The 23,122-nt window shown below is 50.1% G+C and overlaps 1 protein-coding gene across 10 annotated transcripts in view; it reads right to left on the reverse strand.

The window, feature by feature from the left end:
- Nucleotides 1-2,974: 2,974 nt before the first annotated feature.
- The window catches only part of GAL3ST1 (galactose-3-O-sulfotransferase 1), a 49,926-nt gene continuing 29,778 nt past the window's right edge, over nucleotides 2,975-23,122 (reverse strand). For 8 of the 10 annotated variants that reach the window (XM_053279687.1, XM_053279685.1, XM_053279688.1 and 5 more), the window contains 3 exons: nucleotides 11,398-11,531; nucleotides 8,676-9,432; nucleotides 2,975-7,112 (listed from right to left, as the gene is read on the reverse strand). In XM_053279687.1, the coding sequence (XP_053135662.1) occupies nucleotides 6,726-7,112; nucleotides 8,676-9,432; nucleotides 11,398-11,522 (1,269 nt within the window). In that variant the 5' untranslated portion in view covers nucleotides 11,523-11,531 and the 3' untranslated portion in view covers nucleotides 2,975-6,725. Of the gene's footprint in view, nucleotides 7,113-8,675; nucleotides 9,433-11,397; nucleotides 11,532-16,929; nucleotides 17,066-22,771; nucleotides 22,878-23,122 lie in introns of those variants that run through there. The other 2 variants (XM_053279689.1, XM_053279694.1) reach the window with 2 other exon arrangements.

The following is a 23,122-nucleotide window of genomic DNA, read 5'->3' on the forward strand; positions in this document are numbered from 1 at the left end:
AGAGAGGTATCCTGCTTCTGAACATAGAAGTTTCATTTAGCGATCGTGGCGAACACAGAGAATATTTATATACTGCTTTTCAACAAAAGTTCCTAAAACAGTTTACATAGATACAAAAAAATAAATAAAGATGGCTCCCTGTCCCCAAAGAGCTCACAATCTAAAAAAGAAACATAAGATAGACAGCAGCAACAGCCACTAGGGGGATGCTGTGTTGGGGATGGATAGGGCCAGTTGCTCTCCCCCTGCTCAAGGAGAGGAGAGCTGGTCTTGGTAGCAAGCATGACTTGTCCCCTTAGCTAAGCAGGGCTTGCCCTGGTTGCATATGAATGGGAGACTAGAAGTGTGAGCACTGCAAGAGATTCGTCCTCAGGGGATGGAGATGCTCTGGGAAGAGCATCTAGGTTCCAAGTTCCCTCCCTGGCAGCATCAGCAAGACAGGGCTGAGAAAGATTCCTGCCTGCAGGCCTTGGAGAAGCCGCTGCCGGTCTGTGAAGACAATACTGAGCTAGATAGACCAATGGTCTGACTCAGTATATGGCAGCTTCCTATGTTCCTAAGGTCTGTTCCTATGCTCAGTAAAAAGAAGCACCACTTTGAAAAGGTGCCTCTTTGCTCAGTTAGCAGGGTATCGTGCCTAATAATTGTTGATAGTTAACAATTGCTAATAATTGTTGAAAAAGTGCAATCCTTCCATCTGTAGGTGAGTTGTGTAGAAAGATGTAGCATGTGGTAACCATGTCCAGGGGACGTTTATCTTCAAGGCAGATTATTGCCAATTGTTTAATCTTTTCCGCTTTTCCACGGGTTTTATGAATGTGTCCAGAACCACTACCAGATCATCTGTTACAGGTAAACAACCCGTTTATCTGGGTAGTGGTCCTGGACATCCATAACTGTGGGTGAATTACGAACTACCTCATTGGAGGTGGGTGCCACAAGCTATTGCAGAACTCGCTTGAGGACCGCCCGTCCAAATTCCGCTGCAGTCGCATTGCGGAAATCCACCGCATAATGCTTCACAAAGGTCTGGTGTGTGATGCCCAGGTAGCAGCAGCACAAATATTGCCGGTCCCGGCACTGAGGAAGTTGGTGGAGTCTTTTTCAGCAGAAGAGCCTCCTCCATTAAAAAACACTTGTAAGCGTGCCTCACGGTTTTTAAGCATCTGCTTATTAAAAGTTACACAGACGGAGCAATTAGAGGCAGCATGGGCCGCACCCAAGCAAAACAAACCGAGGTTGTGGAGTCTGTCAGCGCTCATATGCGTTGGTAGTGGTCCTCTGGAAGATATGCCATTTGCATCACCATATCCAGCCGCGCCCCGATGTACTGGAGGCAAGTGGATGGCGTCAAAAAGGACTCTTTCAAATGGGAAAAAATCCATCATTCCAACTTTACCAAATTGGTAAAACAGATTATTCAACATGTTTTAGTAATTTTTTATTTTTTTCTTTATTTAACAAAAAATGGGATTTTGGTTAAAGATTTCTTAGCAGGAGCTTGTATGCTGCGAGGTGCTAGAAAAAGTACAATCCTTCTACCTGTAGGTGGGTTGTGTAGAAAGATGGAGCAGGTGGGAACCACATCCAGGGGACGTTTATCTTCCAGGCAGATCACTGCCAGCTGTTTAATCTTTTCCGCTTTAACTTTCTTATAGGCCTGAAGCCCTCTCTAAAAGCAGATATTTGAGCAGGGGGTTGTGGGGGTGTGCATGTTAAAAACTGGTCAGTGTAGACCAGGCCTGCACAACTTTGGCCCTCCTGCAGATGTTGGCCAACAACTCCCATAATCCCTGGTTATTAGCTACTGTGACTGGGGATTATGGGAGTTGTAGTCCAAAAACAGCTGGGGGGCCTAAGTTGAGCAGGCCTGGTGTAGACAATACTGATCTTCCTATGTTCCTAGTTCACTGGGCTGACCTCATGACACCAGAAAAACCATCTGATCATGTAGGGAATGCACTGGTTCCTTTCAAATGGCCATTGAAATGCGTCTGGCTGTTTGGAAATTCAGTGCATTCCAGGGCCATTAAGAAGGAATTGGTCAATGGTACAGAGAGGCCGCAGTTCAGCCCGCCGCCAGTGGCCACCCCCCTAGCCACGCCACCCGCATCTGACGTCAGAAGCAGGGGGCATGGTTTCGCTTGCAAATGGGGCCGTGTGCCCCGTTTAAAAGCAAATTCCGGCCAGTGCCCTGTTCGCAGGTGGCCAGGAGCGGCTCTCCCTGCTTTTTAAGGAAGGGAGCCGCGTTCCCAGCCAGGCTCCGTTTTTCAGGAGCTTAAGCCAGCCCTGGCTTCCCAGCCTGGCCGGGAACGCACCTCCCTGCCTTTTAAAGCAGGGAGAACCACACCCCCTGAGTCTGACGTGAGTCACAGGGGGCGTGGCTGGGCCGTCAGGCGTGGCCCCTGAGCGCAGCGGCCCAGGTTCTTTGAACCCCCTCACTCAATAGTGGCTCAGCCTCTGGCATTGGTGCACTTCAGTGGGCATTCCCTGTCATTCTTTTTAAGATGTCCTCCTACTAGTCCACTTTAGGACTTGCATGATGATGGTCCCAGGTTCACTCCCTGGCAACATCTCCAAGAGAGGGCTGGGAGAGACTCCTGCTTGGAACCTTGGAGAAGCTGCTGCCAGTCAGTGTAGACAACACTGAGCTAGAGGGACCAAGGGTCTGACTCGGCAGGCAGCTCCCTATGTTCCTTTAATGAGATTCACACCAGGGCCTGGGCACATACTCTGAGAATGCCTGATGGAACTGCCCTTTACCCTAATCCCTTTACGGTAGGGCTGCACAAATGTGGCCCTCCAGCAGATGCTGGACCACAACTCCCATGACCGCTTGCTATTGGCCATGGTGACAGGGGATGATGGGAGTTGTAGTTCAAAACCAGCTGTGTAGCCCTGCTTTACAGGCCCCTCTTCTCCACCCCAGCACCTCCCAATACCCACAAGTGGTAAAGATGAGTCAAGACTGGGAACAACTAGAATATCTTTGTATTTAAAAAAAAAAAAACAACACACCAAGAAACCGTTGAATATACATTACAATTATTTTACAAAATTGTAGTGATTTTTTAAAAATTTCTTATCTTTACACATGGAGCAAGATATGCACACATTGAGTTCATGGGATATCTATATCTGTCTCGATAGCTAGCTAGATAGAGATATCTTGATAGAGTCAAGAGGGAATGATGCCCTTTGAAGCGCCTGCAACCCATCACAGGAAGAGAGGGAGGGGGCCCAGAGGGGGAGACCCTGGGGAAGTCTAGGGTTCACCTGCCTTCCCACACCAGCGGCAGGTGATTCTCCTTTCCAAAATTTCCTTTGGAATATCAGTCTTTATGGACGCTTTCTGAACCCAGATGGCCCTGTAGTCAACGGAAAGATGAACTCCTGGAGGCCCTTCTGCTTCTTCTGACCCCCTGATTTGATTCTACGAAACCTCATGGATGCTTCCGTGTCTGGGGGTCTTCACTCACTCACCCCCCATCAGTTATGAAGGGGGGCTCCATTCTGCCTCGCCACCCTGGTACAAGCAGTGAAGAAATGATAAACCAGGGACGCAAAGAATCCCATGCAGAGTTCCCTCTAACAGGGATTCCCAGATGTTGTTGACTACAACTCGTATAATCCCCAAGCAAAAGCCATTGCAGATGGGGATGCTGGGAGTTGTAGTCAACAACATCTGGGAATCCCTCTTAGAGGGAACACTGATCCCATGGCCAAGAAAAGAAGTTTGTTCTCTTTCTTGGGGAACGAGTCCATTCTTCCAGGCAAGGAAAATGTTTTGGCTGACATACTGTTCAGCATTAGGCTCATGTTGGAAGTGGTGTGAATGCAGGTGGACAAGAGCTCAGGTTCACAATAGCATACATTATGCAAAGCGCATTCACATGTGAGTAATCCCACTGGGATGCACAGGATTACCCATGTGTAAATGCATTTTGCACAATTTATGCTGTTGCACAACTGCAGGCCCCCAACTTGCAATATGCAGCTAGCATTGCGCAGTATGTCAACCTTTGATCCAGAATCTCAGGAAAGAAGGCACCCTAGAAAAGGTTTGCTAATACATTGCCTAAGGCAGGCCTGCTTAACAATGCCCCCCACAGCTGCTTTTGGACTACAACTCCCATAATCCCCAGCCACAGTGGCCAATAGCCAGGGATTATGGGAGTTGTAGGTCAACATTTGTAGGGGGCCCCGAAATTGAGCAGCCCTGCTCTAAGGACTGAGGTAAGGAGCTTCTCCCTTCCTGGAGGTCCGGCATGGCCACGTGGAGGCTCTCCAGTTGTCATTTGGACTACAGTTCCCATCACCCCCTGCAACAACTGCAGCAGAGGATGATGGGAGTTGTAGTCCACTGGAGAGCTGGAGGGTGCCTCTACCGCTCCCCCCCCCGGCCGTTGAGCCCAATGTGACTCAACAACTTCCTCAATGTGGACTGAGTGGGGATTTCAGTTCTGGTCACATTAGTCAGAGAAGCTCTTTGTCACAAGCAGGGGAGTCCTTCCTCCACAAGCCTCTTTCCCTGCTCCAGGAATCTGGGAAGAGTAACTTTCTCTGCTCCCTTTACTGAAGCAGCTACTTTCTGCTTCACTGGCTGCCTCCGGCTGACCACGGGACGCCGGCCAGGATCTAGGGATGTGCACGGAACCGGTTCGGAGGCCCTTTATGGGTCCCCGAACCGGTTCGAATTATTGCCGGTTCTGCCGGTTCGAAGGTGGGGGGGGTCGACTTTAAGGGCGGGGGAGGGTACACTTACCCCTCCCTCCACTTTCCCCCTGCCGGTGCTCCATTTGCAAAGGGTGGCAGCAGAAGTACCCGACACGCCTGTGCGCATCGGCACGTGCATATCGCACTCATGCCCCCCTCCCCAACATGCGCGCTCACGAGCGCAACGCACACGGGTGTGTTGGGTACTTCCACTGACGTAGGGTCCCACAAGGCAACGGGGTGGGGGTGGGGGCAGGAAGGTACACTGCCACCTTGATGGACCCTTTGCAAACAGAGCGCCAGTGGGAAAGCAGAGGGAGGGGTAAGTGCACCCTCCCCCACCCCTAATGTCAACCCCGCACCCTGCCTTGGATCTTCCCCCACCCTTCAAGGGTGCACATCCCTCCCAGGATCTCTCTTGCCTTACCATGCAGAGTCATTACCTGCTTCCTGAGTTCAGCTAGACCGCTTAGCCCTTTAGCACAGCCCGGTCCTCGAGGAGCCTCTGTGCAAGAAGCAGCCGCTCCCAGTGGTGGCTGCCGGGAATTCATGACCTCGTTTCTCCCTTGATGCTCCTCCAAGAGTATCTTCATGGCGAGAAGCATCAACTGGAAATTGCTCTCCTCCTCACTTTCCACCTTGAGCCCTCCCTGTGCGTACCCTGGTCCTCACCAGATCCCATCGCTTGTAGCTGGCGTCTCCTCTTTGAGAAGAGGCATCCTGGGACCTTCAAACCAGAGAGGACATTAGCTCAGGGTGAGACAGTGGGAGCAGCAGCATTTGGGGACTGAGAACCAGAACGGAGAACCAGGCTATATTCCGTTACCTCAAGTCCCAATCCATGGAGATCTAAGGGAGGTGGATCAGCGGGGTGAGGATCTCACACACATACACACACACACACACACACACACACACACACACACACACACACAGAGCCATACAGTTAACTTAGCTGAGGACATTTGACATTCACCAACAGGCCCTGCTTACAAAAGCTTGAGCTTCCGGGCACACAAATAAGTGATACGTCATAGGCTCGTTCACACAATCCGAAACGGGGTCGGAGGAGCTGCCAGCCAGGTTAGGAGGGCCATGCGCGCTCCCAATCCGTGGCTGTGTGATCTCACGGTAGGAGCAGGGAAGGAGGAGGAGGGGAGAGTGATTGTGTGGGAGATGGGAGTTGTGGTAGGTCAACCCACATTCCGTTCCCAGCATTTTATCGAGGATGGATGGAACGCCGTCCGACCCAGCTCTCGCCTGCCACGCAATCACTCTCTCCTCCTCCTCCCTTGCTTTCTCAGTTCACACGGCCAGGGCTTGAGATTGCACACACACTGGCTGGTGGCTCCTCTGACCCTATTCCGGGTTCTGTGAATGCGCCTAGCATTTCTTTCGTGGTTGGCGTTGCTTAGGGTGATGGGGTATATAATCCAACTCAAGGCTGAGAACCCCTGCTCTGCAGAAATATTTCGCCTTCCCTCACAGAACTACGGTTCCCTGGGGAGAGGGAATTACTCTTATACTATGACAAAGCCAAACACTCTTCGGAGTTAGGGGAAATACTGCAGTTGGCAAATCTGTCCTGGCGCCACTGTCTGTGGCTGTTCGTCCTGCTCGTCTTAGGTAGAGCAGCTGGGCTGGGATTTGCCTTGCGGTGCGGAGAAGCCCCCGTTTCCGTCTTGCCTGTGTCCAACTCCCAAATGGGTGGCAGCAGGATGGATCCATCCCCACCCTAGTCACAAGCCCTGCCCTTTCCTCTCCTTCCTCCTCACCTGTCCAGGTCCCAGGGGAGTGGAAGGGGCTATTCGAAAGCCACTATTCTTTTGTTATGCTTCTTGTTACAGATCAGTTCCCACATTTGGTGACGGCACACCTGGATGGCTGTTGTCCAACCAACCAATGTAAGGAAGAAGTAGGGGAGGGAAACCAAAACACAGGCCCCTGGGCAGTTCTCCTGGGCGGGGGGCGGCAGGAACAAGGGAGCCGAAAGACGGATTGTGCCTCTGCTACCACTTCAGGAACTCCCGCACCCGGCTCCAGAGCTTGGTAATCCACAGGTTGACTCCCAGGTCTGTGAGATACTGGATCTCGGGCGTCAGCATTTTGCGGCAAAGCTTCCGGTGCTTCTTGTTGATCCTTTTCTTCAGATTGTAGCCCAGAATCGACTTCTCGCCAAGCGGCTGCCAAGGCTGCATGGAGGACTCTTGGATGGCGTTGGCGTCCACAGGACGACCACCGTCGATGCAGATGCTCTTCATCTTCTCATTCTCCTGGTGGAGGAGGGCCACATCCTTGGCCATCCGCTCTCTCCCGTAGGCTTCCACTTTGCGCCAGAAGGTGGCGTTGAAGTACTGGTAGAGCTTGGAGTCTATCAGGTTCCAAGCGGTGGCTTTCTAGTAGGAACAGGAGAACATCAGAACAGCCCTGCCAGATCAGGCCCAACATCTATCTAGTCCAACATCCAGTTTTCCACAGTGGCCCACCAGATGCCTCTGGGAAGCCCGTAGGCAAGAGATAAAGGTGTGCCCTCTCTCCTGCCGCTGGGATTCAGAGGCATCCTGCTGCTGAGCCTGGAGGTAGCCTCTAGCCATCAAGACAAGTAGTCCTTAATACAGGGCTGAACAACTCAAATGCCCCAGTGGGCCGGAATGAACCATGACTTGGTGTGTGGGGGCCGAGGTCAATTTTCAGCACATCAATTATTGGATTGAAATTAATTATTAAGAATATTAAAGCGAGGAGCAGAGGGTTGCAGTCAGGCAGGAAGGTGAGGGGAAAGAGGGATGAAGGATTGTGTCAGTAGGTGCAGGACCAGCAAGGCAGGTGGGGGGCACCTGGTCTCAAGCAGCCAATTGTGTTGAGCCACGGCTGCTTGCCAGGGGGACAGGCCAAGAGCTCTTTATGGTTCTTGCTGTCACTGCAAAACATTCCTTCTTTTGGGCCAACACAGAAGTCCTCATGAGCCAGATCTGACCCCCGGGCCTTATGTTGTGCAGGCCTGCCTTAATAGATCTGTCCTCCATGAGTTTGTCTAAGCCCCTTTTAAAGCTATCCAAGCTAGTGGATAGAGAATTCCATAGATTACTTCTATGTGCTGTGTGAAAAAAGTCCTTCCTTTTGTCAGTTCTAAATTTCCTGGCCATCAGTTTCATGGGATGACCCCTGGCTATGGTGCTGTGAGAGGGGGAGAAAAATTTCTCTCTCTCCACACCATGCAGAATTGTATAGGCCTCCATTATCTCTTCCCTGAGTCGCCTTTTTTTCTAAGCTAAAAAGCCCCAGATGTTGCAGCCTTGCGTCATCAGGAAGGTGTTCCAGACCCCTGATCATCGGGGTTGCCCTCTTCTGCACCTTTCCCAGACTATAATGTCCCTTTTGCGATACGGTGACCAGAACTGTACGCAGTACTCAAAATGTGGTTGCATTGTAGATTTATATAAGGGCATTACGATATTAGCAGTTTTATTTTTCAATGAACATGGAATTTGCCTTTTTTACAGCTGCTGCACACTGAGTCGACACCTTCAATAAGCTGTCCACCATGACCCCAAGATCTCTCTCCTCGTCAGTCACTGATAGCCTCATTGCTGTGTCTGGGGATTCAGTGTATATGTGAAGTTGGGGTTCTTTGCTCCAGTGTACATAACCTTACACCAGGCCTGCTGAAATTAGCCCCCCCTCAAGCTGTTTTTGGACTACAACTCCCATAATCCCCAGACACAGTGGCCAATAACCAGGGATTATGGGATTTGTAGGCCAACATCTGCAGAAGGGTGAAGTTAAGCAGCCCTGCCCTACACTTACTTAGTATTAGAACCTCATTTGCCATTTTGTTGCCAAAAAACCCCAAACCAAAACAATGCAGAGATCCTTTTGGAGCTCCTCACCATCTGTTTGAATTTCACTACCCTAAATAATTTAGTGTCATCTGCAAATATAGCCACCTTGCGGCTTACCTGGTAGATGTGGTCCTCTAGTCTGGAGACGTCTTTCCGGGCATTGAGCTTGAAGTAGAGGATGTCCTCCAGTTCCCAGCAGAGCAAGTCCTTGAGGAGGACCAACGATTCGTCAAAGTACTCCATGAGCATGACCAGGTGGAAGCGTTCGTCAATCTTCCGGATAGACTGGTCAACAAGGGGGCTATGGGCATTCATGTTATTGTCGTAGCCCAGGTCGAAGAAAAGGAGGTTCTGGAGGTAGTGAGCATTGAACCCATTGGGATCGTAGTAGCGCCAAGGGTCACGGAGGAATTCCGCCATCTTATCCTCACCCGACAGCTTCCAGGTCAAGGGGATGATGCGCCCAAAGTAGTGGAAGGAGGACTCAAAGAGGTAGGCAGGGTCCCGCAGCACCGTCACAAAGATGGTGTCAGCCGGCAGCAGCTTGCGTACTTCCTCATAGTGGAAGCGCATGTGGTTGCAGATGATGTTAAAGCACATGCCAGGCTGGTAATCCTTCACCTGGCTGCGCTCAAAGAAGGAGGGGTAGTAAAAGTCATTGCGTCCGTTGGGGAAGGCGAACTTGAGCCGATGCTTCTCCCCGAAGCGGAAGAGGATGTTGAGGATGGTGCTGCTGGCGGTCTTGTGGGTCTTCATGAACATGACGTCCAGCTTGGGGAGGCACTTCTGGCCCGGCGGGTTGTGGGTACCATTGGCTGATGTGGGCAGCCGCAGCTGGGCAGGGTAGGAAGAGCATGAGTAAGGGATCGGGATCCTGGGGGAAGAAAGGCACATCTGTCAGCAATGAGGCCCTTGCCAGGAGGCTTGGCACACAGGGCTTCTGCCTTGAATCTCCTTCAGAAGAGAGTGTGTCCGTTCACACACCAGCCAAACTTACTCCAAAGTCCCTTCGAGATCCTTGGACCCACTCCACACAAAAACCGGGCTTTGTGATGCAAATTTTGGCTTATCTCGATGTATGTCCAGTTCTTAAAAATGCTGGTTTTAAGCTACTTTTTCTGAAAATGCTGGAGCAAATAGGGAGAGGCACTGACATAGAATCATTAGCATGATAGGAGGCATGCTCTCTTCAGAAATGCAGGTCTATCTCTGCAGGGCGTGCTCTCTCTCTCTCTTCCCCCCTCCCATTGACTAGAAGGAAAACACTGACACCTGGACTTGTTTCAAAAGAAAACCGAGAGCAGAGGGGAGGGGCTGCTTCCCTCACTGCCACGAGTGTACTTTGAAGTGACTTTGCTCCACATTTACCCCGAAGCCTGAAGCCAAGTGCGAATTACTCCCAGGAGAGCAGAAGAAGCTCTATGACTACCCCTCTTAAGCAAAAGACGCAAGCATGAGTTGTTTGCCCCCTTTGCTAAGCAGGGTCTGCCTTGGTTTGCATTTGCATGGGAGACTACAGGTGGGCACTGTAACATCTTAGGGGATGGGGCCGTATCCCTGCCAGCATCTCCAGGAAGAGTTGGGAAAGACCCCTACCTGAAACCTTGGAGCGCTGCTGCCAGTCAGTGTAGACGATACTGAGCTAGAAGGACCAAGGGTCTGACTCAGTAGAAGGCAGCTTCCTGTGTTCCTGTGCTGTAGCAGTTTCCTGCACTAAGCAGGGGTTGGACTAGTCTAGAAGATTTCCAAGCTCCTCCTTTCTGTTGGAGATGGAGTTCCAGTGCATCGGCCTTTTGCACCAACTATCCTAATGACCGCTAGGGGCATTGGGGAGAGAGGTAGTGGGTGAGGGTCTCCTTACCTGTCCCTGCTTGCCTCTACTCTATACAAATATGGCCAATATTTAAATACTGCTTTTCAACAAACGTTCCCAAAGTAGTTTATATTGAAATAAGTAAGTAAGTAAGTAAGTAAATAAAAGGGCTCCCTGTCCCCAAAGGCCTCACAATCTAAAACAGAGGAACATAAGATGGACACCAGCCACAGCCACTGGAGGGATGCTGTGCTGGGGAAGGAGAGGGCCAGTTGCTCTTCCATTGCTAAATACAAGAGAATCACCACTTCTAAAAGGTGCCTTTTTGCTCAGTTAGCAGAGGACTATCTATGATCCCTGCTTCGACTCCTCAGGTACTTAGGAAAATAGGAAGCTGCCATATACTGAGTCAGAACATAGGTCCATCTAGCTCAGCATTGTCTACCCAGTCTGGCAGCAGCTTCTCCAAGGTTGCAGGCAGGAGTCTCTCTCAGCCCTCTCTTGGAGATGCTGTCAAGGAGGGAACATGGAACCTTCAGCTCTTCCCAGAGTGGCTCCATCCCCTGAGGGGGAGTTTCTTCCAGTGCTCACACTCCTAGTCTCCCATTCATATGCAACCAGGGCAGACCCTGCTTAGCTAAGGGGACAAGTCATGCTTGCTACCCCAAGACCAGCTCTCCTCTCCTTCCTGAGTTGAGTCAATCCTCTTCCTTTCCTCCTAGAGAGAAGATGGAAACCTCTCTCCCTCTCCCTACCTATTCATTATGCAGCTATTAGATAGTTCTTTCCTATCCTAACGTATTTCACCAACAAACTAGTTGAGTAATCTCAACTCCGCAGTGATCTCCATGTGTGTCCCTTAAATAGTAGCCAGAACTCAACTCCACACTCTGTAACGGGAGGGGATGCTTTCCCGGCACTTGGCTAGAATTAATCTGCACTTTCCCCAAAGGGAAAGATACCTAACCACAAACCCCAACATTCCCCCCCTTCCCTTGACCATCCGGTGACGTCAGACTCACTCACTCCGTCATGCTGACTTGCAGGGGGGTGATGGCGTAGGAGTACAGCAGCAGCATGAAGCTGGTTAGGAGGGTCCCCAGGACCAGCCCTTTACACATCGACTTCCAGTTCTTTCCCTGGTTCAGCATCTCTGTCACCTGGAAGCGCAGAGGAAAAGGGCAACAGGTTAGGACAGTAGGTGCACAGAAGGAGACGGTCCAGACTCTGTGGGTGTGTGTGTGTGTGTGGGTGACAAAAATGCATCCAAGAGAAGAGGCATATAAAAGGGAGAGCTGCCTGTTAGACACCCCCCCACCCTTCTTTAATTGCAATGAAGTTCCAGTATATAACAGAGCCCTTAAAACCTATTTGTCTGGCCTGGCCTTCCAGCGGGTTTTAATTTGTTGTACATTGTTTTTAACTGCTGTAAGTGTTGGGCCTGGTTCCCTAGGGTTTTCAACTGTTGAAATGTTTTAACTGTAAATTAGTTTTACGCTGTTTTTATAGTTTTGATTTGAACTGTTAATTGATTGCAGTTGTTTTTGTTCGGATGTAAACCGCCATGAACCTTTTTTTTTTTGGAAGGGGGTATAAAAATCAAATCAAATCAAATCAAATCAACAGCTCCGTGTGGAAATGCTCCTGATCTTCCAGCGAGTGCTAGGATTATAATAATAAACAAAGATTCCTCTTTAAATGGGGATGGGTTTTGAAATTGACTTGGACATGCCCCCTGCAATCCCTGGCTCCAATGGTCAATAACTTTGTTTTAAAAGGGGGGCTGTGTCTGTGACATCCAACCTCCCCCCACCCCTAATTCTCGCAACAGATGATGTACTGAAGAGAAGAGGCATGCCAGCTCAAGGCTGAGCAAAAGTTTGGCGACAGCAGTAGCAGACACAGCTGGGCCAGCCCTTTGGCGCTCTGGAGGAAGGAGGCTTCGACCTCTGGGTTTTGTAAATAAGCCCTTGTAAATGAATTGTATTATATTATGAACCGAACCGATATTCCCAAATGGCTTCTTTACTGTAAATAGTACACATAAAATGCTTGCATAGATTCCTATGCTGCAAAGAAAGGGTCAAGAGTCCATGCCTGCTGTGTTTTAGTTTCACTTTGAGAGTTTCACTTTCAGAGATGAAAAGAGGCTGCTTAGGTCTGCCCGGTGGATGGGCTGGCCCTCTTTCCAGGGGCCCGCCTCCTGCAGCCAGTCTGAAAGCAGTGATTCCAGCTTTCCAGCACTCCCTGCTGCTGCTGAGTCTCCCCACCCCAAGGTCCCCTTGGCCCATTCTTCACCATCAAATCATCCTCTTTATCCACTATGGTGGGCCTGGCAGTGTGGGATTCAGACCAGCTCTGCATCTCGAGGCCTGAAGATGGAGCTAGGACCTCTTGCTAATGGGAAGGTCTTTGCAAAGTCTGAGACTTGAACTGGAAAGAGGGCCGGCCCATCTCCTGGGCAGAAGTAGGTGATCGCCTAGGACACCAGTTCTTATGGGAAGCATCCACAGTGCCAGAATATCGCACTGCCAAATGCAGTGGAACTGCCTTGTTGGTGTTTCCCCCCTTTTTCTTTAAAAAGATATGTAAAACTGATTAATAAAAAATTAAATTTTAAAAAATTGTAGGATTTCAACTTCAAACATTATTCATTGTATTGAATAATTATCATCTACATTCAGTTTGAATCATAGGACATTTGCATCTGAGAAAGATCTGCTTCTCTCTTGGGTATGCTGTCATTTTTGAATTATTGATCTAATTATTGAGTGCTAAAAATCTGTTCAAAACAAGAAGTTAAAATCTGATAATTAAATACAGAATTCTAAAAAATACCCCCCAGAAAATTGTTTAGACCGTTCCCCCAGCATATTCTAGTATAAAAAGTAGTGCCTTCAGACACTTTCAGTGGCAGGATTGCATATGCAAAAGTCTGATATCTGTAGATCGTCGGGAAGTGTGCCTTTCTTTTGCACAGACACACCGACAAACTCTTCAGACATACAATCGACTATAATAGATTTCCTCCATCATCTGCCTAGAAGTCACGCAGCCCACTAATGCAAACCCCCTGTGTTCTTGGCTTCATTCCTGGCTGCTGTCCTCTGGCTCAGGGGGGGTGTATGACCTTCCCTGGAATCATCATTACCTGCAAAACACACACACACACACACACACACACACACACACACACACACACACACACACACACCTCTACCTTATACTGAATCAGACCCTTGGTCCATCTAGCTCAGTATTGTCTTCACAGACTGGCAGCGGCTTCTCCAAGGTTGCAGGCAGGAGCCTCTCTCAGCCCTATTTTGGAGATGCTGCCAGGGAGGGAACTTGGGACCTTCTGCATGCAAGCAGGCAGGTGCTCTTCCCAGAGTGATGGCCCCTCCCCTACCGGGAATATCTTGCAGTGCTCACACATGGAGTCCCCAGTCAAATGCAAGCCAGGGTGGACTCGGCTTAGCAAAGAGGACAAGTCATGCTTGCTACCACAAGACCAGCTCCCCTCTCAAACCAGCTCTCTTTCTCTCTCTCTCTCTCTCTCTCTCTCTCTCTCTCTCTCTCTCTCTCTCTCACACACACACACACACACACACACACACACACACACACACACACACCCTAGCAACCTCCTTGTTAGCAGTGAGCAAGGGAGAGAGATTCCAAGGGCAGAAGCGCTTGCCTACCGTCTGCAGGAGCCTGCAGGAACCAGACCTCTGAGTTTCCCCGGGAGCTCAGGGGCTGGATGGGTCGGTTGTCTGCTGCTGGCTCAGGCGGTGAACGCCTGAGCAGCTGTAAGTGACTCTGCACTGCAGCAGCGATGTCCTCTGTGCCCGGCCAAGGAGACAGGCTACCTGGGGCCCTGTGGTGGCGGCAGAAGATGAGCTGGCTCTCTGCACAGAAGGAGACGCCTGGGAGAGGGCAAACCCAGGGCTCGGCACGGCACGGCACGTTCGCACACACCCTACCCCATGTTCCCTAGTGAGCACATTGTCCATGCACTGACTGGATGGCTGGGCGCGTCTTCTTCTGCTTCACTTTATGATTTATTTAAAATATTTCTACCCCGCCCTCTCCAGTTCACTACTGCTCAGGGTGACTCACAACAATACAATAGATACCATATACAACAAAAGTAATAAAATTAAACCAGATTAAGTAAACAAGTGAAACCATGGGACTCAGCACTTAAGAACATAAGAACAGCCCTGCTGGATCAGCCCCAAGAATGCCCATCTAGTCCAGCATCCCGTTTCACACAGTGGCCCACCAGATGCCGCTGGAAGCCAACAGGCAGGAGTTGAAAGGGGCCTGCCCTCTCTCCTGCTGTTACTCCCCTGCAACTGGGACTCAGAGGCATTCTGCCTTTGAGCCTGGAGGTGGCCTTTAGCCCTCTGACTAGTAGCCGTTGGTAGACCATGAAGTTATCCAAAGCCCTCTTAAAGCCATCCAGGTTGTCGGCTGCCACCACATCTTTTTTTGGGGGGGCGGGCGGGGGCGGTATACAATCTAACTGGGCTTCTAGTATTGTGGTTTTGAGTAAACTCCATGCACTCTGGAGCGAAGTGACTCTCCTGATTTTCCTCCTCAGCTTTCTTTTCACCATACTCCTCATTTTGGAGAAGTTTCCTCTTCTGAAATTCAAAATGTCTGTGTTAGACATGCTTGGTGATTCTCTCCCCGCATGTATGCTGAATTTGATGGCACTGTGGTCACTGTTCCCGAAAGGGCCGATGACACTGACATCACGCACCAGGTCCTGGGTGCCACTCAGAATTAAGTCCAAGGCTGCCTTCTCTCTGGTCGGTTCCAAGACAAACTGTTCTAGGGTACAGTCATTTAGCGTATCTAGAAATCTGACCTCTTTGTCCTGACTTGAATGTGAATTTACCTAGTCTATGTGTGGTGAAATCACCCATAATTACAGCCCTGCCTCTCCTTGACGCCTCCCTGATTTCCTCCTGCAACTCCCAGTCACTGTCGGCATTTTGATCCGGAGGGTGATAGTACGTCCCCAGTAGCACGTTCCCTTTCCAGCCTTGTATAGTCACCCACAGGGTTTCTGTGGAGGACTCCAGTCCTCCTAGGTTTTCTAGCTTGTTAGATTCTATCCCTTCTTTAACATACAGTGCTACCCCTCCTCCAAGGCGCCCCTCCCTGTCCTTCCTATAGAGTTTATACCCAGGGATAACAGTGTCCCACCGGTTCTCACTGTTCCACCATGTTTCTGTTATGCCCACTGTATCTATTTCTGTGTTAGCCACCAAGCACTCCAGCTCACCCATCTTGGCTCAGAGGCTTCTGGCATTGGCATACAAGCACCTATACGCTGAATCTCTCACCTGATGCATGCTATCTTTCTTTTGACTCTGACCAGCTGGCACAGGCTCCTGTCTGCTCTTTATGCGGTACTGCTCTGTCCCCTTCTGATTTTATCTGAATCCTTTGCACCCTCGCACTTTAAAGGATGGCTTTTGCCGAACGGGATACTGCCCAGCTCCCACCGGCTGTTCCCCAGGTGTCATTTCAAAAGCTGCTCTGCAACCTTTTTGATTTTAAGTGCCAGCAGTCTGGTTTCATCTTGGTTCAAGTACAGCCCATCCCTTTTGTACAGGCCTTGCTTGCCCCAAAATGTGTCCCAGTGCCTAACAAATCTAAACCCCTCCTCCAGGCACCAATGTCTCATCCACGTATTGAAACTCCTCAGCTCTGCCTGTCTCACTGTACCTGCGCGTGGAACAGGTAGCATTTCTGAGAATGCTACCTTGTGGGTCCTGGACTTCAATACGCTACCTATCAGCCTAAATTTGCCTTCTAGGACCTCCCGACTACATTTCCCCACATCGTTGGTGCCGACACACACCATGACAGCTGTCTCCTCCCCAGCACTGCCTAAGAGCCTATCTAGATGCTGCGTGATGTCCGCAACCTTCACACCAGGCAGGCAAGTCACCGTGTGGTCAACACGCGGGTCACAAACCCATCTCTCTACACCTCTAATGATTGAATCACCCACTACAAGGAGGCCTCCACCCCCCAGAGGAGTATCCCCTGCGCAAGAGGATATGGGCTCATCATCCATGGAAGGGATCTCTTCTAAAGGAGCATTTCCCTCTTCCTCAGACCAATGTCCTTGCCCAAGACCTTCATTCTCCCTGACAGCAGAGGAGCTACCAGCCCTGGAGTGGAATGTCTCTATCACGTCCTTGAAGGTCTCATGCCTCTCTGTCTCTCTGAGCTTCTCCAGATCTGCCACTTGGTCTCAAGGGAACGAACTTGCTCCCTGAGAGCCAGGAGCTCCTTGCACTGAGCACACAACCATGACTTCTGCCCATGGGGCAAATAGTCATACATGTGGCACTCTGTGCAATACACTGGGAAGTGCCCCCTGCCCTGCTGGCCTTCTGTCTTCATACTGTTTTTGTTGGCTGTTTACAATATTTAGAGATAGCTTATTAGAAGGATAGGTCTCAGGTGTAATGGTAAAGTATTTACTGTCCAAGCAGCCTTTCCCAAGAATATGAGGAAGGGATTTGTACTTACGTTCTCTTCTCCACCAGTCTCCTTGTGATCACCCGGGCTTGTTCCAGGCTCCCCCGCACACTTCCCGCCTAACTCCTGCAAAACTCCTATGTCCTGTTTGCTATTCCTTTTCGCTATGCTCTGTTCGCTATGTTCTCGGCCCTAAACCTCTTATGTAGAGAGTAGTCTTCCAACTGACACAGGATGTGAGTCAAAGGAATGTGGGGCCTCCCCCAGCTGACCCCACCCCTCCAGGAAGGGACAATCAACAAACAGTTGAGTTAGTTTACCCTTGCAAATTCTAACTCTTTCGGGGACAAACACCGGAGTTAGCTAACCCTTGCAAATTCTAACCCTTGCAGGGACAAACAACAAACACGGGTGTTAGCTAACCCTTGCAAATTCTAACCCTTGCAGGGACAAACAACAAACACGGGAGTTAGCTAACCCTTGCAAATTCTAACCCTTGCAGGGACAAACAAAAAACATGGGAGTTAGCTAACCCTTGCAAATTCTAACCCTTGCAGGGACAAACAACAAACACTGGAGTTAGCTAACCCTTGCAAATTCCAACCCTTGTAATTACAACACACACAGAGAGACTAGGACTTATCCCTTAAAGAGAAATCAGCCCCTGAAAATCTCCTGTTAGTTGGTTTGAAGGGGGGAAGGGCTAGATACTTAGAAAAGCTTGCTCACCTCTAGGGGTGTGCACGGAACCGCGGAACTGCGGTCCAGCACTGGGGTGGGGGGTTCCTTTAAGAGCGGGGGGAGGGTTTACTTACCCCTCCCACCGCTTCCCCCCTCCGGCACCCATAGTTCTGTTAGTAATTGGGCCGGCAGGATACCTCCCTGCCACCCCTTCTCCCGTTTGGCTGGCAAAGGCTTCAATAAGCCTTTTGCGCGCGAGCACACTTCATGTCTCTGAAGCCGGCTTCAGCCTTATTCTCGCTGCTGCTTTGTTTTTAGTCGGCAGCTCAAACTCGGATGCTCCCATTGCAAGAGAGGAGGCTGGTGGGAGGGGACAAGGCAGGGTTCCAGCTGGCTGGGTAGCAGCGAAATGGGACACCAGCAAAAGGGTTACTGCATGCACGAAGCAGCGGCAGTAGCAGCCGCCGCTGGCTGGGCCGCAAGCGGTCACCTCCCCCATCTTTGCCTGCAGCTGCTGGGAGGCCGTACACACACACGCACATCGCGGAGATGTGAAGTGCGCGTGTGACGTGCATGCGCAAAAGGTTTATTGAAGCCTTTGGCAGCCAAACGGGAGATGGGGCGGCAGGATATCCTGCCGCCCCAATTACTAACAGAACTACGGGCGCTGGAGGGGGAAAGCGGTGGGAGGGGTAAGTAAACTCTACCCCCACCCTTAAAGGACCCCCCCACCCCGAACCACCCGAACCACCCATGTCCGGACCGCTCCGGCGGCCTGTAGAATGGCCTCCGGAACAGTCCGGGCTCATCACTAATCACCTCCCCAAGATGTGTCTGCTCTTCACAGAGTAGTCTTCCAACTCACTAGAAAGCATAGGAAACATAGGAAACTGCCATATACTGAGTCAGACCATTGGTCTATCTAGCTCAGCATTGTCTTCACAGACTAGCAGCGGCTTCTCCAAGGTTGCAGGCAGGAATCTCTCTCAGCCCTATTTTGGAGAAGCCAGAGAGGGAACTTGAAACCTTTTGCTCTTCCCAGAGCGGCTCCATCCCCTGAGGGGAATATCTTCGGTTGCTCACACATCAAGTCTCCCATTCATATGCAACCAGGGCAGACCCTGCTTAGCTATGGGGACAAGTCATGCTTGCTACCACAAGACCAGCTCTCCTCTCCTCTCTGAGGGGTGAGGGGTAGGGAGAAGGTCCAACTTTGCCTAGGATGCCAAAACCCCTAGTCATCGCCTGGTACCTTTTGGAACCAACAACTCCCAAGAATCTCTTTGACAGCGCTCTTTTCCAGCCTAACGGCCGTTGCAGAAAACCTGACCAGACCAGCTTCCCTACCCATAAATGCTACTGTGTACATAAATGCTACTGTGTACATAAATGTCATTGCCTTGGCCTGGAGATATATCACAGCCTCACCACCCCACCCCACCCCACCCCCTAGCCCGACTTGGATAGCTAGAAGACAGGCTCTGCCTAGCTGTCGTTCTGCTGCTTTGCTTCTTTCATTCCTCTTGGCACTAATTACATCTGTCCCAGCTTTGAGCCACCTGTAAGAGGGGAATGACTCTGAATTTGGGGGTGTTTTATAAGGACGGAGGGAACGCCAATGGCACAGCCAGCGGAAGGCAGCCGACCTGTAGGTGCCGGGCCTTCAGTGTGAGACTGAGGTCTCGGTGGGGCGGGGGGGGGGAGATTGTATAAAGGTGGGGTTGGAGGTCTGGGCTAAAGTTTGTTAATCCTCCTTTTAGTGGGTTGTGCCAGTCCTTTTGCTGCCTTGTGTTTGGGCTCCCTTGGGAAGGGTGATGCAGGGGGTGTGTGTGCGCACATTGGGCAGTTTGGGGGCAGCTATTATTGTTGTGGTGGGGAATAGAATTGGTGTTGGCAGAACAGCTGGCCATTACAGGGGAAGGGGAACTAGGAATTTAGTAACAGTTTCCACTTCCCATTGCCCTGTCAGCTCTCGGGCTTCGGGGAGCAGTTCCTACTACCCACAGAACCCAGCCTTGCTCCTCTGCAATGTCAGGCTGGTTCAGAATAAGACCGAAATCATCCATGACTTGATCATGGGTGAGGGAGCCAATCCGGCTTGTATAATTGAGACCTGTAGTGGGTGGGTGGGGTCTAGTGGCCCAGTTTGGGCCCAGCTTCTCTCCCCCAGGCTACTCTGTTGTGGAGCAGGCTAGGAGATGTGGGCTATGGTCCATAAGAACCCTATCTCCCTTGCCAGGGCCCCTGTGAGACAGTTGTCTTATATTGAGTGTGTATTTTTGTGGCTGGGATCTAGGGATAGAATGGGGATTCTGTTGGTGTACCGTCCACCCCGCTGCCCAACTGACTCCCTAACTGAGCTGATGGAGTTGGTCTCAGAGCTGGTGTTGGAGTCACCCAGACTTTTAGTGCTGGGGGACTCCAATATCCACTATGAGGCTGACTTGTCTGGTGCGGCTCCAGAGTTCATAGCACCCATGACAACGACAGGCCTATTCCAGTTAGTTTCAGGACCAACTCATGCTGCTGGCCACACACTCAATTTGGTCTATTGTTCAGATCAGGGGGGTGTTCTGTGGGTGGGGGATCCTTTGGTTTCCCCATTTGCATGGACGGACTACCACCTGGTTAAGTTGGATTTCATGGCCGCAACCCAGCCCTGCAGGGGTGGTGGGCCTTTTAAGATGGTCTGCCTGAGAAGGCTGCTGGATCCAGTAGGATTCTAAAAAGCCTTGGAGGGTTTCAGTGTTGGTGCTGCCAGCGATTCTGTCGATGCCCTGGTGGGAACCTGAAATAGGGAATGCACCAGGGCAGTAGACACGATCACTCCTAAGTGTCCCTTCCAACCTGCTTTAAAAGTGGCCCCTTGGTATTATAGAGTTGTTGTGGGGTCTGAAGCAGCAATGTAGGCAACTGGAATGCAAGTGGAGGAGAACTTGGTTCGAATTTGACAGGACACAGCATAGAGCCCATTTGAAGGTTTATGTGGAAGCGGTTTGTGCGGCAAAAAAACAATTCTGGTCTGTGCTCATTGCTTCTGCAGGTTTGTGTTCAGCAGAGTTGTCCCAGATTGTGAGGAGTTTGATTCAGGCTCCTTCAAGTTCAAACCAGTCCCAGAGACTATGTTCTGCTGTTGCCTTTAATGGTTCTTTGCAGACAAAATCTCTTGTATTTGGGCCGATTTGGACTCCACTGTTTTTGCAGCGTCTATTAGGTTGGTTTCCAACAATCCCTCTGGCAGTATTAGATTGTATCAGTTTCAATCTGTGATGCCTGAGGACGTGGACAAGCTGCTTGGACGTGGACGTACCATTTGTTCTCTGGATCCTTGCCTGACTTGGTTGCTTCTATCTAGCAGGGAAATTGTTGGAGATGGCCTAGTTAATATCTGTCGTAAATCTGTTAGCTCGGCTAAACCAACAGGATTTACAACCCCTTCAGCTCTCCCCCTGTGAGTTAAACAGGAAGTAGCAGCGAAGCTGCACGTAGGAAAACGAAAGACTCACAAAGAAAAATAGCAGTAAATGAATCAAGTCTCCTGAACTAAACTAGGTACCCCCCTCTACTAGTAATTGAGTAATAACTGAAAGAAAACAACAGAGCAAGGAATGAATAGAACAAAGGACACCAGAGCAAGGAATTAATGGAACAAGAAACACAGAGCAGGAAAGAACAGAACAAAGGCAAACTGGAACTCAAAAAATTGAGGAATTCTAAATAGGAACACGGTCTGCAGTAAGTGAAAGTTGCTAACAGCATGTGTGCAAGTCACAGACTGCTTAATATATGGCTCAAGAGAACCGGCAGCCAATCAGGCTTCCCTGAGTCAACACTGAATCCCAGTTGCAGGGGAGCGGTAGCAGGAGAGAGGGCATGCCCTCACCGCTGGGCTGCTAACTGAGCAAAGAGGCACCTTTTTTGTTGTGATTCTCTTTATGGAGCAGGGTATTTATATACAAGTATTTATACACAGCTTTTTTGTTGCAGGGTGGAGGGGAGTTCAAGTTAAATCCAGGGCTCCACACTTCTCAGCTAGGGGTTGGGTGCCAAAATCAGACTTCACCAGGGCCATTCCCAGACGGTGATTTTACTTTCCTTCACCATGGGAAGGGCAGGTGTGCGTTCCCATATTATCTAGATTTACGTCAAAGTCCCTGCGAGCTTCTGGGGAGCACTCCGTACACGATTTGGGTTTCTCATTGTGCATTGGAGCTTTGCTTGATTTATAACCGGGATGAAAAAATCCACATTTTGCATCGGTCTTTTGGGGCAAATTAGAAATATCCGATACACCCCATAACTCAAAGTACTTCAGCCCTCTTGATCCCACGGTAAAGCCTGCTGTCTGGGAAAGGCCCTGAGTGCCCAACCCCCTAGGGCCAATCCTGCTCCCCCGTGATGTCTAGTGGGGATTCCAAACTCCACACAAATCTGCAGCCCATGAGTCTCACTGTCAGGCTCCACTTCTGCACATGACTTGCTCCTTCATGAACCCCCTGAACAGCTACTAAAGACATAAATTAACATATAAAGGTAAAGTGTGCCGTCAGGTCGGTGTCGACTCCTGGCGCCCACAGAGCCCTGTGGTTGTCCTTAGTAGAGTGCAGGAGGGGTTGACCATGGCCTCCTCCTGCGCAGTATGAGAGGATGCCTTTCAGCATCTTCCTGTATCGCTGCTGCCTGATATAGGTGTTTCCTATAGTCTGGGAAACATACCAGCGGGGATTCGAACCGGCAACCTCCAGCTTGGTAGTCAAGCATTTCCAGGCTGCATACCAGCCTTGAAATAGGCCAGGAGGGACTTGATGGAGTAGAAGAGGAGTGCTTCTCAACTCCAGGCCAGACAACTGCCCCTTTAAATTTCCCAGCTCTCTAGGCAGGGAGGCGGAGATTGGGAGGGATAGTCTGAGCCAGGAGATATTTAAGACCTCTGGCCCTTGATGGAGCAAGGTTCTTGCTTGGTGCTCTCCAGGGTCCTGAAACCTTGCCTAGAGGGCAACAGCACAAAGATAGCCCAATGGTCTTATGACTTAGTAGCAGGCAGATTCCCATGGTCATAAGCGGGGCCCCTTCTCTGTGGGATGGCATTATAGAGACCCCATTCATTTTCTGTGATTCTATGCCAGAGCCAGGGGAGTAAGGAGCCTTTAGTGCTTTGTCTAAAAGTATACTGTTTTTTTAAAAGACATGAATCTCTAGTGCTTTTACGTACAAGACATAAGGAGAAGTGTACTGGTAGTTTTTCAAACCAGCTGTTCAGTCATGAGTACAACTGCTCCTAGGGAATCCCATTGTCCAGGCCAATAAGTGCAAGAATACTGAAATGACATACAAGCATTTGATTCTTTAAAACTACCAGGCAAGTTGTTGAAATAAATAAGTGAAAGTGAGTACATGAGTAAATAAATGGCTTGGTGTTTGTTTTTGTAATTACACAATTATTTCATGATTACCTCCCTCTTATTAAAATATACTGAACTATATATAGTTAGGCTTCTGATGTTTCATATTTCTGAATTACCCCCTCTCCCACATTTACCCATAGGGTCCTACCATCACAATG

This window comes from Hemicordylus capensis, chromosome 15 (assembly GCF_027244095.1).
Source record: "Hemicordylus capensis ecotype Gifberg chromosome 15, rHemCap1.1.pri, whole genome shotgun sequence".
In the NCBI taxonomy this organism is placed as follows: domain Eukaryota; kingdom Metazoa; phylum Chordata; class Lepidosauria; order Squamata; family Cordylidae; genus Hemicordylus; species Hemicordylus capensis.